The sequence below is a fragment of the Melitaea cinxia genome, chromosome 28 (assembly GCF_905220565.1).
Source record: "Melitaea cinxia chromosome 28, ilMelCinx1.1, whole genome shotgun sequence".
Taxonomy (NCBI): domain Eukaryota; kingdom Metazoa; phylum Arthropoda; class Insecta; order Lepidoptera; family Nymphalidae; genus Melitaea; species Melitaea cinxia.
Genome location: NC_059421.1, coordinates 4,488,699 through 4,508,747, shown reverse-complemented (window position 1 = coordinate 4,508,747; position 20,049 = coordinate 4,488,699). Strand labels below are relative to the sequence as shown.

Genomic DNA, 20,049 nt, shown 5'->3' with positions numbered 1-20,049 from the left:
ATGTTGTGTTTCTGTTGTCAGTAAAGTAGTCAAAACCGCTGGGGTAAGATCTGAACTTCTGTTGTTGCAGACATTCAATGGCTGTGGTAACCTGTTACAATACAGCGAATCGTACAACTAATATAAGCCCTTATATAAATACCTACAACTCATTACTTAATTATAAAACTCTTCTTCAGTGTCCGCCCAAATATCTTCGTGGGCCGTGTGGAGGGTTCCGCAGTTTATCAGAAGTGGTACTTCGAAGTGACGATGGACCACATCGAGAAGACCACCCACATGATGCCACATCTCAGAATCGGGTGGGCTAATACGAGCGGGTGAGTATTCATTTTATCGTGTTATGTTTTATAGCCTATCTATTTGACAAAAGGCTTTCGAAAACGAAAATATTTGAATCGATTTCTAGTACAGTAAATGGCTTATCATTATAATGGCTTTATATAATGGTTATCAGTAATTTGTTATTGTATGATTTTTTTTTTTTTTTTGTTATATTTTGGCTAATGATACTTACGTCTTCGGTGCGACAAAGCCAGCCCTGTGATCACCAACTCGCCTGCCCAGAGTCAAAAATGCCGTGAACTTATGGAGGCCTATGTCCAGCAGTGGACTGCGATAGGCTGAAGTGATGTAGTGAATGTCGCTTGTGGTTAAATCTACGTATGCGTATATTGCTGGTGTATTGTGAGAAATTAATGTAAAAGATTTTTAAAATTAATTCAGCTATATCAAAAAAAAAAAAAAACAGGAAACAGTTTTTAAATCGGAGCACAACTATTATCAATTTATTACAATTTGAAAGAATTTCCATTGTTCATTAAGGTATATTCGTGTGAGATTTTTATGAACATAACTAAAATTTAATTTCCGCAGCTACGTCCCACACCCGGGAGGGGGTGAGAAGTGGGGCGGTAACGGTGTAGGAGACGACCTCTACTCGTACGGTTTCGATGGAGCGTACCTTTGGTCCGGTGGAAGAAAGACACCAGTCAACAGGACTCATGCCGAGGAACCTTTTATTAGGAAAGGTAGTTTTATTGATATTAAATAATAATTTAGCCATTTTCATTTATTGTTATATCTCACATTCTTATTTATAAAATAAAATAGCTTCAGTATTTATCCTTTAAACCTTATGGTCACCTTTTTAATGTGTAATTTTTTTGACACTGAATAAGAAACACTTGTAAAAAATAAAAAAATAATGTTATAATGAGCTTAATATATGCAAGATGTAACATAAGAAGTCACTATTTGTAAAGTATATTGAAAAGTTATTAAGAGCCATTTCACAATTTTACGCTCTGCAAGTTTAGGTAAATTTGGTCGCATCGCGCGAGTCGTACGAGCCGCGCGATCTTTGTGCTAGTACGTATAGTGTGACAACCAAAAGACCATCGTGATCATTTTCTGATGTATAATAAAAATTATAACTATGGTATAAAATGTTTTTTACATAATTAATTTGTTAAAATATTTCAAGTATGTTATATAACAACAGTCAATAAATTTAAAATAAAATTAAAAAAATCAATTTTATGAAACAATTTTTTTAAATTGATTTAGTTTTTTCAGTTTACGAATGAATCTAATATTTACGATATGAATAAAAAAGCATTTAATGACATCGACACCGACAAACATATTAATTAACAAATAACAAGACAAACAGATTGAAATGCCTATTTGTATTGATAGTGTGAGTAAAGAAAATTAAATTATACATTTGTTTACAGAAATTATCATTATATTATTTTACAGTCATTTTCGTAATATGTTTATTTTATTATGAAAGTATCAAATGCGTTTTATCCGCTATAACAACAGGCGCTTGGCGCGTGTGAGCGAAAGAGACGGCTGCGCAGAATTTGGCGTGGACCTTACCTCTAAGAGCGCTAGCGCTCGACTGATTTACCGGGCTTGATGCGTGGCAATATATACTATCTTTTTATTATTTAATATAAAATGTATTAAAAATAATTACATCTTTTAATTTTTTTTTTTTTTTGTATTCCTTAATGATGTAAGTTTACTTTGATGAAGATAGTTCGTTAAAATTTCTTAGTTTTCTAAGAGAAATATCGCTTTTAAAATTGTACTTATTTGGAAAATATTCGTAACTTTAAATTTTTTTTATCGTTTAATAGAGATACAAATGGAATAAAAATCTATGATAGTGGACAACAAAATTATATTCCACATATTATGATATTTTTTTTAAATGGTTTCAACGTAGAGGTTATTGAAAAGTAGGACTTCAAAGTATACATTGCGACCGTTTACCTAGGGAGGAGGCTGATGAAAAGGTTAATAATTTTATACACATAATATAAATCAAAATTCTGATCTGACTATGGACTACAACAAAGGTTGCTCTATTATATTTCAAGAATATAAATTACATTATTGCATCCAACACTGAGATTAACGACGTCAAAATATTACAATTTCGCGGATTGTTACCGATTTTTGTGAAATGGCTCTTAACTAATGATACAAAAAAAGGAGGAGGTTACTCAATTCGACCGTATATATATATTATGTATTTTCGGGGATAACTCCGTCGTTTATGAACCGATTTTGATAATTCTGCTTTTGTTGGAAAGAAGATATCCCTAGTTTGGTACCATGATAAGGAAACCAGGATCTGGTGGTGCAATCCCAGACAAATCGAGGGAAACTCTCGAAAATCCACATAACTTTTTACTGGGAGTACCGATTTTCCGACCGATTACCGATTTTTTTTTTTTTGTACAGATCAAAAGACGATGTTTATCATGTAGTCACATTTAAATTTCATCGAGATCTGATTACAACTTTTGGAGTAATCTTTGATAATGCGTATTTACTTGACTATTTTTTCGTCTACCTACGTTGTATTATTTGTCGATATAATTAAAGTCGGTTTTTCTTCGTTTGCCTGCAAACACAATTACCCAAACTCCAGACATAGAAATTAATTTTATCCTAGGACTTAAGTGGGGAGTCATTTTTTAAATTATTATTCGAAATTATATATTATTAAAATTTAATATTTTTTAATGAAACCTAAGTTATTTACACGAATTATTTTGTCAAACCCCCTCCCTAGGTGACGTTATCGGCTGTGCTCTGGACCTGACGGTTCCTCTCATCAACTTCATGTTCAACGGAGCGCGCGTCACCGGTTCTTTCACTAACTTTAACCTCGAGGGCATGTTCTTTCCCGTCATCAGCTGCTCCAGCAAGTTAAGGTAACCTTTTTGTAGTTATGCTTAGGATATTTTTTGAGTGTTACAAGTATATGTTTGTTTGTTTGTACTTAAATTTGGAAATTAAATTCAAAACCAAAAAATGGCAATTTTCGTACATGGAACTTGGATTTTTTGAAATGATTACAGTAAACGCTTGCCAAACAGGGCAAATATAATTTATTTATTTATTAATTGAATGGATCACCAACAGATGATACATAAAAAAAAAATTACAAAAAATATGGTGATAATTATCTCACACTGTGCTCATCAATTTAAAGGCAACTATAATTAGCAAATGATTTCCGATACTATTAAAAGTTTGTCAACAAGTTTTCTACTGTCGATATAATTTCATCTTATACATTTACATGAACATTAAAATTTTATTTGTAGATGATTCAATACATTTTAGATGTAGTGTTACTTAAAAACTAGCCAAGAATTTTATTTTTTTACTTCGTACACAGTTGCCGCTTCCTCCTTGGTGGTGAACACGGTCGTCTCCGATACGCGGCTCCTGAAGGATATTCACCCCTCGTAGAATCATTATTGCCTCAACAAATCCTGAATCTGGAACCTTGTTTCTACTTCGGTAACTTAGCCAAAAGGGCGTTAGCTGGACCGCCTTTAGTGCAAGATGACACAGCATTTGTACCGACCCCCGTGGATACATTATCTGTGAGTAGTTTTCAATTAATAAATTAATCCATCAATTAATATTTTGCTTAATCAATCAATTGATGAATCAAGCAATTAATTGATTATTCATTCAAATGGCCAATAAATTAATTGTTGGTTAACAATGATAATTGCTGTGTGGCTACGGCACTATAGAATTTGGCCCCCCCCTCTCATCCCGTGGGTGTCGTAAGAGGCGATTAAGGGATAGCAAAGTTCCAATACCACCATGAAACTAGCGAAGCCGACCATCCCACCATCGGGATAGCCATCCTACAGCTGGCTTTTTAAACAGACCGAGTACTGGCAGCAGCGTCTTCGGTGCGACAAAGTCAGCCCTGTGGTCACCAACCCGCCTGCCCAGCGTGGTGACTATGGGCAAAAACCCCCATGAGTTCACGCCTAAAGTTTCGGCCCTTAGTTCCCGGCAGCCCCACTATTCCTGGCTATGGCAGCGACCGCGGTGACAGTGGGGTAGAGGGTGCTAAAAATCACCAGGGTACGGGAGGCTGCCATACAAAACTATACCTGGTTACGTATAATGGACGCATGCTGCGGTAAGACCATCACCTTACCGAACTTGAGATAGAACTTAGTCACATTAAGTGGAGCATACTGGGGTTGTCTGAAATCCGAAGAGAGGATGAAGACACGATGATCCTGGACTCCGGGCACTTGTTCTACTTCTGTGAAGGTGATGGGCTTTCCCAAGGTGGCGTCGGTTTTCTGGTCCACAAGACTCTCACTAGCAACGTTGTAGAAGTCCGCAGTATGTCGACCCGGGTAGCGTACCTTGTACTTAAACTCACTGACAGGTACTCCCTGAAAGTGATACAGGTATATGCACTGACCTCGGCACACACTGACGATGAAGTTAAAGCCTTCTATGAAGACATTACATGGGCCATACATGGCACTACTTCGACCTTCTACAGCGTTGTTATGGGAGACTTCAACGCTAAAGTGGGAGTACAAGACCGCGATGGATCGAGCATCGGACTACACGGATTGGGGCACAGGAATCGCAAGGGGCAGATGCTTGTCAACTTTCTCGAATGCTGTGTGGCTACGGCACTAAAGAATTAAGCCACCCCCTCTCTTCCCGTGGGTGTCGTAAGAGGCGACTAAGGGATAACAAGATTCCACAACCACCTTGGAACTTAAGAAGCCGACCGATGGCGGGATAACCATCCAACTGCTGGCTTTGAAATACACAGGCCGAAGACGGGCAGCAGCGTCTTCGGTGCGACAAAGCCAGTACTGCGGTCACCAACCCGCCTGCCCAGCGTGGTGACTATGGGCAAAACACATGAGTTCACGTTATTTTTGGCGTAAACTTGTGAAGGCCTATGTCCAGCAGTGGACTGTATAGGCTGTAATGATTTCTCGAATCGGAGGGGCTCTTCTTGATGAACTAATTTTTTGAGAAGAAGCCCCAAAGGAGGTGGACATGGCAAAGCCCCGATACTGTGACGAGGAACGAGATAGATTTCATCATAGCGGATAAAAGGCATATATTCAGAGATGTCTCAGTGGTTAACAGGTTTAACACCGGCAGCGACCACCGGCTAGTACGGGGCACTCTGAATATTTACCTCCGAAAAGAGCGGGCGCGCTTGATGAAATCTACTCTTCGACTTACGCTGCCCCAAATACTATGTGGCTCCGAGCAGTTCCAATTGGAACTCCAAAACCGATTCGATTTGCTGGTAACTACTGGCGACGTGGACGAGATAACCGATAACGTGGTGAAGACGGTGTGGACATTGGGTCGCAGGCACTTTCCACCAACAAAGACAACGAAGCAGACCAAATTTTCTCCCGAAGCCTTGGATCTGATGTGGCAGAGGTGCGAGTTGCCGGCTGCTTCGCCAGAACATAGGGCTCCTTCCAAGAGGATACGGAAACTTGTACGCCGAGACCTGCGACTTGGGACTCCGAAGATCTACTGGCACCATAGTTGCGCCATTATTCGGAGAGTATCCCGGACTTCGAAGTGGGCGAGATTAGTGCAGCGCTCGGGCAGCTTAAAAACGGGAGGGCCCCGAGGAATGACGGAGTTATCGCTGAGCTCCTTAAAGCCGCAGGGCGACCTGTCCTAAAAGCCTTGGCAAGATTCTTTAACGCCGTCATGGACGGGAACGCGGCATTAACGTCAACGGTGAATTCATCTCTCACCTTCGTTTCACCGACGATATTGTCATCTTTGCGGAGACGTTGGATGAGTTAGGTCAGATGCTGGCCGGCCTAAACGAGTCCTCCCAGCGTGTCGATCTCTGTATGAATTTGGACAAAACGAAAGGTATGTTTAACAACCAAGTCATGCCAAGACCGGTATCGGTCGATGTTACCCTTCTCGAAGTTGTTCAGGATTATATTTACCTAGGCCATACTACCTAACTAGGCCGCAACAACTTCGAGAAGGGGGCCGACAGGAGGATTCGGTTAGGCTGGGTGGCGTTTGGCAGACTTCGTCGAGTCTTCACTTCGAAGATTCCGCAATACTTGAAGACAAAAGTCTTCGAGCAGTGCGTCCTGCTTGTGTTAACATACGGAGCCGAGACGTGGACACTGACGAAGGGACTGGTCCACAAGTTTAAAGTCACTCAACGTGCAATGGAATGGGCTATGCTTGGGGTTTCTCTCAAAGATAGGATTAAAAATGATACTATCTGCGAGAGAACGAAAGTAACCGACATAGTGCAGAGAATTAGCAAGTTCAAGTGGCAGTGGGCTGGTCATCTGTGTCGCAGGACCGATGGCCGTTGGAGTAGACGGGTCCTGGAGTGGAGACCGCCTCTTGGCAAACGCAGTGTGGGACGTCCTCCGGCCCGTTGGACTGACGATCTACGTAAGATTGTCGGTGTAGGCTGGATGAGGATTGCGGAAAACCGGGATGTCTGGTGCGAACTTGGGGAGGCCTATGTCCAGCAGTGGACTGCCATAGGCTGAAGTGATAACAGTAATATTTTTTCTTCCTTAATATTCCAATGTCTTTTTTATCAGTTGTGTCTTTTTTCTTGAATTTGTTTATTTTTGTTTCAGATTACACTACCAACCTACATCGAACAAATCAGAGACAAACTGGCCGAAAATATTCATGAAATGTGGGCGATGAATAAGGTATAAAAATTAATACTGGAAATAATCTTTGTTTTTTATTTAAAGTAGAAATTAATTAAATATAAGATCTTTCATTATTTTCTATATTTTATTATTTAAAACAAAATTGTTTTCTTTTATTTTTATAACTATTTGAATCTTTTACATATATCGTAAAATAATGTACTCTCAACACAAAGAAAAAAACTCCCTTTCCTACATAAATATAAAAATCACTGTGTGTATGCATCGCACATAAATCGCGAAACCAAAATGTTTTCAACCCTGCCACCTGCCATTACTCTGTCGCCGAGTACTTAAGATTCTTACATAACATACACTTCAACAATATAAAAATCAAAACTTATATGAAATAAATATCAAAAATAAAGTAATGGGACCACAAGACGAGCACCACATTTCGATGTCGGTCCACCCAGTCAAAAGTTCCGAGGACCGAATCGAGAAGCTCCCACTGTTTCGGAAGTAGTAAAGCGAGTGATCGGCCGGCGGTCGCAGATCGAGGCGGGCTGGAGCTACGGCGCGGCGCGCGACGACGGGCGGCGCGTGCACCCGTGCCTCGTGCCCTTCGAGCGCCTGCCGCCCGCCGAGCGGCGCTACGACGTGCAGCTGGCCGTGCAGACGCTCAAGTGAGTTGACAGTAGAGCCGGTGGTCGGGCGGCGGGCCAGATCGAGGCGGGCTGGAGCTACGGCGCGTGCACCCGTGCCTCGTGCCCTTCGAGCGCCTGCCGCCCGCCGAGCGGCGCTACGACGTGCAGCTGGCCGTGCAGACGCTCAAGTGAGTTGACAGTAGAGCCGGTGGTCGGGCGGCGGGCCAGATCGAGGCGGGCTGGAGCTACGGCGCGTGCACCCGTGCCTCGTGCCCTTCGAGCGCCTGCCGCCCGCCGAGCGGCGCTACGACGTGCAGCTGGCCGTGCAGACGCTCAAGTGAGTTGACAGTAGAGCCGGTGGTCGGGCGGCGGGCCAGATCGAGGCGGGCTGGAGCTACGGCGCGTGCACCCGTGCCTCGTGCCCTTCGAGCGCCTGCCGCCCGCCGAGCGGCGCTACGACGTGCAGCTGGCCGTGCAGACGCTCAAGTGAGTTGACAGTAGAGCCGGTGGTCGGGCGGCGGGCCAGATCGAGGCGGGCTGGAGCTACGGCGCGTGCACCCGTGCCTCGTGCCCTTCGAGCGCCTGCCGCCCGCCGAGCGGCGCTACGACGTGCAGCTGGCCGTGCAGACGCTCAAGTGAGTTGACAGTAGAGCCGGTGGTCGGGCGGCGGGCCAGATCGAGGCGGGCTGGAGCTACGGCGCGTGCACCCGTGCCTCGTGCCCTTCGAGCGCCTGCCGCCCGCCGAGCGGCGCTACGACGTGCAGCTGGCCGTGCAGACGCTCAAGTGAGTTGACAGTAGAGCCGGTGGTCGGGCGGCGGGCCAGATCGAGGCGGGCTGGAGCTACGGCGCGTGCACCCGTGCCTCGTGCCCTTCGAGCGCCTGCCGCCCGCCGAGCGGCGCTACGACGTGCAGCTGGCCGTGCAGACGCTCAAGTGAGTTGACAGTAGAGCCGGTGGTCGGGCGGCGGGCCAGATCGAGGCGGGCTGGAGCTACGGCGCGTGCACCCGTGCCTCGTGCCCTTCGAGCGCCTGCCGCCCGCCGAGCGGCGCTACGACGTGCAGCTGGCCGTGCAGACGCTCAAGTGAGTTGACAGTAGAGCCGGTGGTCGGGCGGCGGGCCAGATCGAGGCGGGCTGGAGCTACGGCGCGTGCACCCGTGCCTCGTGCCCTTCGAGCGCCTGCCGCCCGCCGAGCGGCGCTACGACGTGCAGCTGGCCGTGCAGACGCTCAAGTGAGTTGACAGTAGAGCCGGTGGTCGGGCGGCGGGCCAGATCGAGGCGGGCTGGAGCTACGGCTGGGTGTGCTCCCAGCACGGTGGCGAGACCCGCGGGGATAGACATCCCAACCGGAAACAAATATTTGTACGAATACAAATGTCCACCGTACCGTTGGTGTTTAAAGCGACTACTCGCACCATTACACCACAGCGGTGTTTTGAGTTAAGAATCTGGTTATGTGTTATTGAAGTAGAACTTCTTTACACACGCCTGATTTGGGGAGTAAGCTTATCGATGCGTGACGAAAGCGTTACGAAAAGTGTGATCGGATAAGACGAACGAAAGTTGAGACTTCGGGAGTAAGGTGATGGATGCGTGACAAGAGCGTTATGGAAAGCTTAATTGGATAAGACGAACGGAAGTTGAGAGGGAGATATTAATTAAATGGAATTAACAAATTTTTGCTTTACTCATCGTGTCTTCTTTTTTCTTAATTTTTTTTTATTCTATTTACACAATCTAACTTAAGAAAGAAAAATCGTCTTTGCCAACTCCTCAAATGTAAGTTTATTCTTATACGTTATTTTTTCAAACTACTACACACATGAGTATATTGACTGAGACATTTTTACAAATTTGAGTACCACCCCAATCTGGACTACATTAATGATAAATATTAAAGATACGGTATTTCATTCTTAGACAAAATTATGCAATTTAGTTATATTTTTTTTAATGTTACTTTAAGTTCTTCATTCCAGAACAATTCTCGCTTTGGGCTACTACATTAGCTTGGATAAGCCTCCAGCGCGTATTCGTAACGTTCGTCTGCCAAACGAACCATTCATGCAAGTAAGTAAAAAATAAACCTGAATAATTTGTTTTTATATATTTTGTAAGTAAAAATTACAAACCTTTCATAAAATACATGGCAAAAATATGGATTAATTTATCGAACTCTTATTGATCTTAATAAAAGTTCTCATCCTTTAGGAGAGGAAGACTTAGCCCAATAATGAGACTTAAACATCTGTTACGGTTTTAGTAGAATAAAATTAACCATAATTTTTGTCCACCAGAAACTGTCCACTCAAAAAACATACTTTATGTATCGCTTTCAACCTTATCTGCTATGAAGCTAACTCAAGACAATTTTTGTCCACATTGAAAAACCAGCCGATTACCTGAACAAATTTCTATATCCAACTGAGTGTACAATACCCAAGTTTGAAGTGTACCAAATAATTAAATTGTAGCAATTTTGAAATTGTTAGTTTCTTGCTACCAATATTATAATTTTTTTTAATGTAGAATTTTTTGACATTTGTTAGTTGTGTTTCACCTCATGGCGAAATAAATATTTTTATTTCATTTCATTTTTATAGTCAAACGGGTACAAACCAGCTCCTCTAGATCTGAGCGCTGTCACCCTGACACCGAAGATGGATGAGCTGGTGGACCAGCTCGCGGAGAACACCCACAACCTGTGGGCGAGGGAGAGGATCCAGCAGGGGTGGACGTATGGGCTCAATGAGGTATGCACTGCATGTATACATATTACAAATTTTTTTGTGCTCTGAACAGAATAGGGGTAAAGGGGTGGAATTTTTTAATTGGAAAGGTTTTTGGATAGTTTATTTTATTTTGCTACCATGACTTATTTTTAAATTATCCTACAATGACATCTTGTTAGACTTTTGAAAATTTTATTAGTTTTTTTATTTATATATATGCTTGTGTTGAGTGTATTTAGTCAACGTATGGTAAGATAAATATTTTCATTTCATAATTTTAACTTTTGTGTTGTAGGCCTGATTCTAGTGATTAATGATGTATTTTTATAAGTTTTGTATATCCTTTTTTAAATTTTGTATGTTTTTGGTTGTTGTATAGTTTTTTTATGATAATTACTTAAATAAAATTATGTTAGTCTTACGAACAATTAAGTTATTCGTTATCAGCTTGTTCTGGTTATATTGTATGAAACATATTGATTGCGTCATCATCATCTTCATCAGCCTTCACAGTCCACTGCTAAACGTAAGCCTCCCAGACAGCGGGATATGCCTCAAGACTCGATCTTTTTATTTACGCAGGTCCAGTCACCAGAACGTTCTAGATCCAAATGCTGTGACTCTCACACTTAGTATGTACGACCTTTACTAGGTGTGAGGGTCACAGCATTTGTGTTTAGAGTGTCACATGCAAGATATGAGACTAATTCCGGCAATTTCTACGAGGATTTCTATGAGGATCTTACTAACATGTTTTTACATGTTGAAGAAGTGTCATTATCTAGATAATTTTTCACTTTTTGTAAATCCTTATTAAAACTAACTAAGGTTATGGGATAAGAAAAGGTTGAAACTTCGTCCAAGGAATTTAAAAAAAATATGGAATAACTGTCATTAGAGAAGAAAAAAAAAACTTTAGTAACAGTAAATTGTAAATTTAAAAATATAACTTAATCCTTTATCGTAACATACAATAAACTCGAGTTAAAAAATTTATATTACAAATTTCTGAGTATAAGTAGAATTAGCTTTTATTTTGTTACTTTATTAACTTGCTAAACTCTCGTTATTTATAATAAATTCTCACTAAAATATTAATAAAAACATAAATTCCTTACTAATTATAATAATTTTCCCAGGATTCAGATATGCACAGATCACCACATCTCGTACCGTATCCAAAAGTCGATGACGCGATCAAAAAAGCCAACCGCGACACGGCGTCCGAAACTGTCAGAACGCTTCTGGTATACGGATACAATCTCGACCCACCGACTGGTGAACATCAAGAAGGTAGTTCAATATATTTATTCTCTTAGTTTCCAACTTCAAGGAAGTTGTCTATTTTATTTTGATATTCATAACAAGCTGTACCTGCGATCGCGGTTACATATGTGGACTATCCCATCTCCCAAAGGAATTCATCGATTTCAGAATAGAAAGCAAGGTTGTAGTGTCAAGTTGAATTTTGCACGGATACAAAACAACAAATATACGAAAAGATAAAATATAAAAATATTTTCAGTTTTTTTTGGAGTGATACCACTTTAGAACCATTGTGATTTGAAACTAGATGAAACGAAAATGCGTCACGATAAAGAAATGAACGCCTAAGTGTATAGGTGAAAATGAGATAGAATACTTTACTCAGTATTTTATATTCTCACTGAATAAAATATCTTGTAGGTTACTTTTCAGAAGTTTCACTTTTGCCGAGTGTGAATTACACAACACACACACACACACACACGCACACACACACACACGCACACAGACACATTTTCTTTTCAAAAGTTGAGTTGTTGTGGAGGATAAAGAATTAGAAAAACTAAAATTGAATGTTTTCTCGTCCCCAGCCTTATTAGCTGAAGCATCGAAACAGAAGCAAGCAGACTTCAGAACATACAGAGCTGAGAAGAACTATGCTGTTAGTTCTGGAAAATGGTATTTTGAATTCGAAATCCTCACCGCTGGCCCCATGAGGGTAAGAACAAAACTATTACCGTTACTGTAATATTTTGTACTTTTTCATTAAATCGTGAAAAGTTTATTTTCATATGCAATTGTTACTTGTTTTTTCTTTTTATGAGATTAATAATTAACTCATTTCAAATAGGTTGGTTGGGCTCACGCAGACATGGCGCCCGGTATGATGTTAGGACAAGATGAAAATTCTTGGGCATTTGACGGCTACAATGTAAGCAATTTTTTCTTAACTTTTCCGTAAAATATTAAATTTTATTTTAACTTTAAATACTCATTATCTTCTTTATAAAAGAGCTATAAAATAAATTCGTAGTTGATACTTTCGAGGTGAAATAAGAAGAAAATTATATTAAGGCCGACAATAACGCGAAAAGGTCCTTGATGGTACGTAAATGGCCGAAAATTCTTTGTGGAAAATTAGATACCCAAATACCGCGGGTATTCGTAAAAAATGATGGTAAATAAGCATATGTTTACGAACCTACTGAATTTATTCTATTAATCGATTATCACATATATTTGTGGTACAATTGTTAAAAAGTTTACTTGCAACAGTCGTTAAAATGGCACGGCGGTACGAGCGACACGTTCGGACAGCAGTTGAAAATCGGTGACATTGTCGCTTGCTTCTTAGACGTTCCAGATCAGACCATTAGTGAGTTATTGGGAGTTCGATAACTTGTCTGATAAATGATAAAGGATTTCCATAACATATGATCGATGTTACAATAGAGCATGTAGTAATATCGGTGTTGCATTGGTAACAAAAACTAAAATAGTCACATTTCTCTCTTATAACATTTTGTGTCGAAATGTCGTGTAATAGGCTACTTTGTGCTGTCCTAGAAGTTGGTGTAGTCTTAGACAGAACTTGTCTTGTAACTTCTTTGTAGTCATAAGTTACATATAACTTACACATACATATAACTTTGGCAATTACTTCAAAAAATTGTTGCCTTTATAAGACTAAGTTAAGGAGAATCGTCTAAAAACAAAATATACCTAAATTTTGCTGAAATGAGTAAAATACATTTATCAGACAAGCATAAAATGTTTGTGATCGTTGGTGGTATTATTCGAGTTTTTGTCGTATTGTTCAACCGTCAAAAAAAATCCTCTCCCTTATTATTACTTCCCTGTATATTTAATTCCAAGATTCCTTAAGTTGTTAGTGTCTTCCTGGTCCATTAATACATTTAATACTAAAAATCATAAGAGATAAATTATAAAGAAAAATGTGTAAGTACCAAAGTAATTGGTAGAGGATAGACCGAAAATGAGTAGTACCGCGTATGTGGGTGCATAAAATAATGTTAAGTTCTGGTGAAAATTCTCAATGTCATGGTAAAATCGAGACTTTAACTTTCAAGGAGGAAAAAGTGTTCTCCGGTAGTACGGAGTCGTTTGGCAAGCAATGGGCGGTGGGGGACGTTGTAGGAGTTTTCCTTGATCTCATTGACAAGACGATAAGTAAATACCGAAGAATTTTGACTGGCAACACTTAGCTTGCTTATAGAGGCGTGGCGGGAATATTTTTTATATATCAATTTTTTTTTTCTTCTAATTCAGTTCCATATTTGGATACTAAAATTAATATCATATTTGCAGAATTCTGTTTTTGTAATATATCTATTACTGTTCAATACATAATTAATGAAAGCGAAAGTTTCTTTATTGACTTACTAACTGCAACATTATTTGTTTTTACGAATATTAAGTTACCCTAGCAACAAAAAAAAAATCGTTATCAGAGACCCTAAATTCGTCGAATAAATAAAACGAAAGTTTTCAATTATTTTATTAAATTTAATATTGTTGTTATCAATTATTCCGTAAATAACTTTTAATTTTGTATACTATTCTACGTAATGAAATATGTAAAGATGTTCCTGTCACTATTAAATTCACGCCAGGCTTTCATAGCTGCTCTAATCGTCAAAGTTACGTTTGCTTGTGATGTTATTACATCAAATCGCTTCGCTTTTAAAACGAAATATAATTAGATAGTTTTTAATTCTTAATACATTATTATCGATGGATTTAACGTCATCGAAAGCATGATTAGATGTTTTGACAACTGCTCTACAGAATGTCAAAAAATGTTGGGTGGTCGCATATACAAATATGCAAATTGAGAACAGATGGGTACATAAAACTCTGTTTACACAAAGATATAAAAATCCTTTTTAAAATTGTGATATAATGATACACAACACTAACAACCAATACTAATAACACAATAATGATCCCAAGACGAAACTATTACATGTTTTGTCTATACATAGACATAATTGCCTGCTACCTTCGACTAAATGTTTGTACCTTTAAAATTATCATAATAAAGCATCGCTTGATCGACATTTTCTATTAACATATTATTTCACTGCTTGATTTGCGGTTCGTTTTTTTTAAGTGTTTTATGAATTTAGATATTAATAGACCAGTTGGTAGGTAATAAGGACTAAACGCATTTATGTAAAAATGTACAAGGTACGAAAAAAGGCGTAGCCTAAGTGTACCTGTATTGTTCTGAAAACGATCTCTTTAAACGAGCCATTATTTGCAAAAAACCTTTATTAAAATTTCCACTTGGTTGCACAATTGGGGATTTTTAAAGTTTTACAAATAATTCTATTCCTTGATACGGCAAATATGTGTTTGGTCCTTAAATGTTTCTATTTTTTGGATTTAGTTAAATAAATTATTAAGTATTTTTTTCGATTAGAGTTAGTAAATTAAAATGAAACAAATTTATTTTCACCAACTAAGTAAGTTAATACACAACAGGTAAAAAGCATGAGGTTCGTAGTAAACTTGAGGTAAAATATTAGATTTATAATATTCATTTGTTAGGTTTCTCCCTAAACGGAGAATTATTGATGGACGCTCTGGGCGGGGAGACGACATTTGCTGATGTTCAGGGAGACAACTTCGTGCCAGCTTGTACTCTTGGAGTTGGACAAAAAGCTAGGTAAGATGATATTAAAGTTACAAGAATACCATTCCGTTTCACTATTTGCGGAAACGCTATCAATTATCTAAAATCTAAAAAAATACTGATATAGTTTGAGTTTCAACATTTTAATGTTATAATAATTGGCAGGGTTTTTTTAACCTAACAACTAACATAAGTTGTAGTTTATCTAATGGATAGGACTTTAATTAATGAACTAATGATATTTATTTTATGTACGATGACCTCGACACCGTTTCATTTTACGTAGTTTTCGTTATGTCATCTACATCTTATTTTTTTGCTATTAATGTCAGATCACTATTACTAAAACAATTATAATGCACAAAATGCCTTAAACAAATAGCTTTTTTTAATTATAGGCTTTCGTACGGTCAAGATGTAAATTCTCTTAAATACTTCACGACGTGTGGTCTTCAAGAAGGATATGAGCCGTTCTGTGTGTAAGTCTTACTATTCAATCTATATCTATCTTTAGAAATAATTAAGCACAGTTCCTAAAAAAAATGTTTTCTTAGTAAAATGCGAACATGTCATGTTTGACATTTAGATAGTTCCTAATAATTTATATTGATTTTCGAACGCCATCTTTTGGATATATGGATAAGCGTTTGGAACAGCGCCCTCTATATTGTATTCAGTCATTTCGAGATCTCATTTGCTTATTATTTATTATGTATTGTATATTAATATGTTATAAAATTATCGTCACCAGGAATATGAATCGTGACGTCACACACTGGTATACGAAGGACCAACCGATATTCGAAAATACGGATGAAATGGCTGACACTAGAATTGATGTTACCAGGATACCAGCTGGGTCTGGTAAATATATTTAAGTATATGGCTATAATTGGTCGCTTCCTGTTTTAATACACATAGTTTTAAATTTTATTTATGTTTTAAATGAGAAAAACTAATAACATTCATAATTCTGCAGTAAATGTGAAATGGTTCAGTATGTTTGTTTCAAAATAGTTTTGTATTTAGAAAATTTAGACCTTATTTCTAAAATAATAAATTACATATTTCCAGAAACCCCTCCATGTCTCAAAATATCACACAATACATTTGAGACAATGGAAAAAGCTAACTGGGAATTTCTTCGTCTGTCTTTGCCAGTTATCTGCCAAGCAGAATTTATTGAGTAAGTAATAAACTACCCATGTATGAAAAACTATTTTTTTTAATCGAAATATCATTAAACATAAATTACTACAATTTTGCTGCTGTTTTACAATATATCAATAATTAATAAGCACAAAAGAATTGAATGTTTTAATATTCAATTCTTCCATTCAAATTAGTTTTCTAAAAATATTTCTAAGATCTATATTAAGACTAGCTGGCCCCGCAAACGTTGTTTTGCCGTATATGTTATAAGCCACATTAACCCCCCCCCCCCCCTCCATAACTTAGGGGTATGAAAAATAGATGTTGTTCGATTCTCAGACCTACCCGACGTGCACACAAAATTTTATAAGAATTGGTCAAGCTGTTTCGGAGGAGTTTAACTACAAACACCGCGACACGAGAATTTTATATATTTGATTAAAAAGCTGAAGAACTTGTTTGTTTAAACGCGCCAATCTCAGGAACTACTGGTTCGAATTGAAAAATAATTTTTATTTTAGATAGTCCATTGCCCGAGGAAAGCTAAAGGCTATATAATATTTATGTACCCTTTTCCTCAAATTAACGTGGGACACGGCTAGTATAATAATTAAATTGTAAATTTTACCTAAAAGTTGAATTTGTTTCATAATATGGACAGAACTTTATGCCAAATGATCTAATTCCCAATATGTGTGGTACAGTTTATGGTTGAGTGAGAGATGACATGTGAGGGAAACCAAACCCAATAAAAGTCGATCTAACACTAAATTTATTAAGATTATTTTGTGTATATATAGGCAGAAGTACAGACGTCATTTGACGTCATTCGTAGCAAACATTAATAGTTTCATTAGAAATCTGCATCAGTCAAATAACAATTTCGTAATAAATCAGCTAAATTAAAGAGATTATTAATTTGCAAGACAATCATATTGCTAAATGTGCGTTAAGCCGTACACAATACTTTTAAAAAATAAATAATTATATTTTATTACCCAGTGAAAACGAGAAAGCCCGTCGTTGGGTAGAAATAAAGGAACGCCAACAGATCCTGATGAAGGAAGCCACGGAGGCTCAGATGCCGGCGCACATCGACCAGATCATGAGGAGCGGGTTCACCATGAACGATATTAAGGGTTTGTATTTTTAAATAAACCAAAAAAAAAACACACGCTTATATTTCCAGCAATCCATGGAAAATAAATTTAAAAATTTCATTTTTTTTTTTTTTTAATTTTAATTTATATTATTTTTAGTTACATTTAAAGCAACTGTATTTTTTGTCTACGTTTTTGTTCATAATTTCACCAATTGTCAACCGATTATTTGTTTATGAGACTACTGACTCTGATACTACATACGTCGTATGTCAGAATATTTAATCTTGAAGAGTAAAAGATTCTTTAAAAGTATTGAAGTCAATTTTGTTGTGAAAATACCTTTTATCGATACACAAGAAAAATAACTAAAAAAAAAAACAAATACACCAACGCTAAATGATACTTACACACTTACACAGTATATACCCAAATATTTTGGGGCAAAATGTTAGGGTAATTTTTATGTGTTTTCTTCAATAATTTGGCAATTGGCGAAGAAATGTTTCACAAAACTGTATATAAATACAAACAGTTATTTTTAGTTTATAAAAAAAGGATTTATTTATATGTTGTTTGTTGTAAAGGTATTTAAAACTATAAACTAACCTTTTTGTAAAGCTATTTTACCCATTTAATATCACCGTTACTTATACCTTGTAAATAAACTTTATTATATTTTTTTTATTGGGCCGAACTCCTTACAGGATAATAAACTCAAAGCTTGTTTGACCCTTGTGTTACCCTTTTTATTTTTCCCTCCCCCAAAGGTCTGCACCTTGATGAGAATCAAGAAGAAATGCCGACTTCAAAGACCAAAAAACAACCCTCACGACCCCCAAGGAAAACTTCCATCCCCCGCGGGGTTACGATACAGGATTACAATTTTCAACCAGGTTCTACAATCTTACAACCAGAATAACCTTACCCTCTTTATGTTCTATTTCTAATGGTTTCTGCTTTTTCCTCTTTTTAATATTATTTCTTGCTAAAACACTTTCTTTTTCAAAGTAACAATATTTTTTTGTTTTGTCGTAATATTACTCTACCCTCTGCTTTAATAATTGTAAAAAGTGCTTACTATAAATTATAAACTATAGCAAAAAATATTTTAATCTAACTTACATAATACATATTTTCAACCTTAATACTAAGATGTTAAAGTTCATTATTTTTTATAGGGACAGCAAATGGTATGCCACGGTCTACAAGTGAAGCTGAAATGGCCAAATATGAACTCGGTGTTCAGAATCTACCCGATGATAAGAAAGCTGATAAGAGAGGAAGATCTCCATTCAAGTAAGATAATTGTCATTATCTAGACCACCTCTCTGCTACAAATACTTTAAATTTCGTTAATTTTTTAGATTTTTTAAGATTGTTTGTTATCACTTTAAAAATAAGTCACTTTTTAAAGTTCTTAAAGAACTTTTTAAGGGCTAGTCTAACGTAAGAAACATTTGGACAATTCTGGATATTTTAACACCAAACCTTGCTATATTATAAATTGCTTACTTTTCTTCACATTTTTCATTTAATTATTTGCTAAAGTTCATTTTTCGGACAGTTTGAGGAAAAAACACATATGAAAAAGTATTTCGAAACTAAAATAAAAAAAAATTACTCTCGTAAACGGTAAACCCACGAAAATCTACTAAATACCAAAAAATATTGACTGTGGTTACTTAAAGATGCTATCCTCATTATTTTTAGTATTTCTATTACTCAACGTAATCTTAAAATTATAATTACTCCAACAGATTCTTCAGAAGTAAGCGTGCAGAAAGCGGCGAACGAACGAAATCACGTAAATCAAAAACACCAGATCCTTTCAGTGACACTGAAGTATCTCCCGAGAGGGGGCCGAGGCGACCCAACCCACAGATAAGAATATCTCAAGTACTAATTTAGTTTCATACTTTTTTCCCTTTGAGTATCTTTTTGATTGAAATCCCCTTTTAATTGAACTTAGGTTAATAGATAGATTCATTTCAAGATCCTATTGAAATAATTTTTTTGTTAAATTTATTTTTACGAATCCTGCACTGTTTTGACCCCAAATACCCCACCGTTACATTATATATATTCTCTGTTTTTACCATTAAAAAAGTAATTTGACAAATTTAGTAGACATTTCTTGACCCTTTACCTAAAGCACGCAAAAATGTCTAGAAATACATGTATAATATTTCCCATTATAACCTATCCAGTAATAAGCAAATGGCATTTTATGAAATTTTGTCTTGAGTTTACGGTTTGATATGATGTGTTTTATTTCTAAGGCGAACCAAAGATATAATAACATGCAAGCTAGACCCAGTAGACCCAACTTATATGGAAGTCAGACAGGCTTGAATGTAAGTTTGTGTGTGAAATCATTTTGTCTAAACATCATCTTCACTCTTCTAACCAATCACCTATTCTTTAATATCATTATGTGTCCATTACTGTTTACTGAAAATCTTTGTACTTGTATTTATTTACGCGTAATTTTACTTGTTTCCTTAACAAA

The 20,049-nt window shown here is 37.6% G+C and overlaps 1 protein-coding gene across 1 annotated transcript in view; it reads left to right on the top strand.

Annotated features, from left to right (window-relative positions):
• Nucleotides 1-20,049, top strand: part of LOC123667650 (ryanodine receptor) — a 178,661-nt gene that overhangs the window by 73,361 nt on the left and 85,251 nt on the right. The window contains exons 16-36 of the mRNA XM_045601509.1: nucleotides 180-320; nucleotides 877-1,031; nucleotides 3,095-3,236; nucleotides 3,707-3,917; nucleotides 6,963-7,040; nucleotides 7,539-7,669; nucleotides 9,609-9,699; nucleotides 10,233-10,382; nucleotides 11,501-11,654; nucleotides 12,218-12,345; nucleotides 12,478-12,558; nucleotides 13,718-13,817; nucleotides 15,201-15,318; nucleotides 15,684-15,764; nucleotides 16,037-16,149; nucleotides 16,360-16,471; nucleotides 17,440-17,576; nucleotides 18,308-18,433; nucleotides 18,719-18,836; nucleotides 19,298-19,436; nucleotides 19,820-19,894. Coding sequence (XP_045457465.1) covers nucleotides 180-320; nucleotides 877-1,031; nucleotides 3,095-3,236; nucleotides 3,707-3,917; nucleotides 6,963-7,040; nucleotides 7,539-7,669; nucleotides 9,609-9,699; nucleotides 10,233-10,382; nucleotides 11,501-11,654; nucleotides 12,218-12,345; nucleotides 12,478-12,558; nucleotides 13,718-13,817; nucleotides 15,201-15,318; nucleotides 15,684-15,764; nucleotides 16,037-16,149; nucleotides 16,360-16,471; nucleotides 17,440-17,576; nucleotides 18,308-18,433; nucleotides 18,719-18,836; nucleotides 19,298-19,436; nucleotides 19,820-19,894 — 2,581 coding nt within the window. The remainder of the gene's footprint in view (nucleotides 1-179; nucleotides 321-876; nucleotides 1,032-3,094; nucleotides 3,237-3,706; nucleotides 3,918-6,962; nucleotides 7,041-7,538; nucleotides 7,670-9,608; nucleotides 9,700-10,232; nucleotides 10,383-11,500; nucleotides 11,655-12,217; nucleotides 12,346-12,477; nucleotides 12,559-13,717; nucleotides 13,818-15,200; nucleotides 15,319-15,683; nucleotides 15,765-16,036; nucleotides 16,150-16,359; nucleotides 16,472-17,439; nucleotides 17,577-18,307; nucleotides 18,434-18,718; nucleotides 18,837-19,297; nucleotides 19,437-19,819; nucleotides 19,895-20,049) is intronic.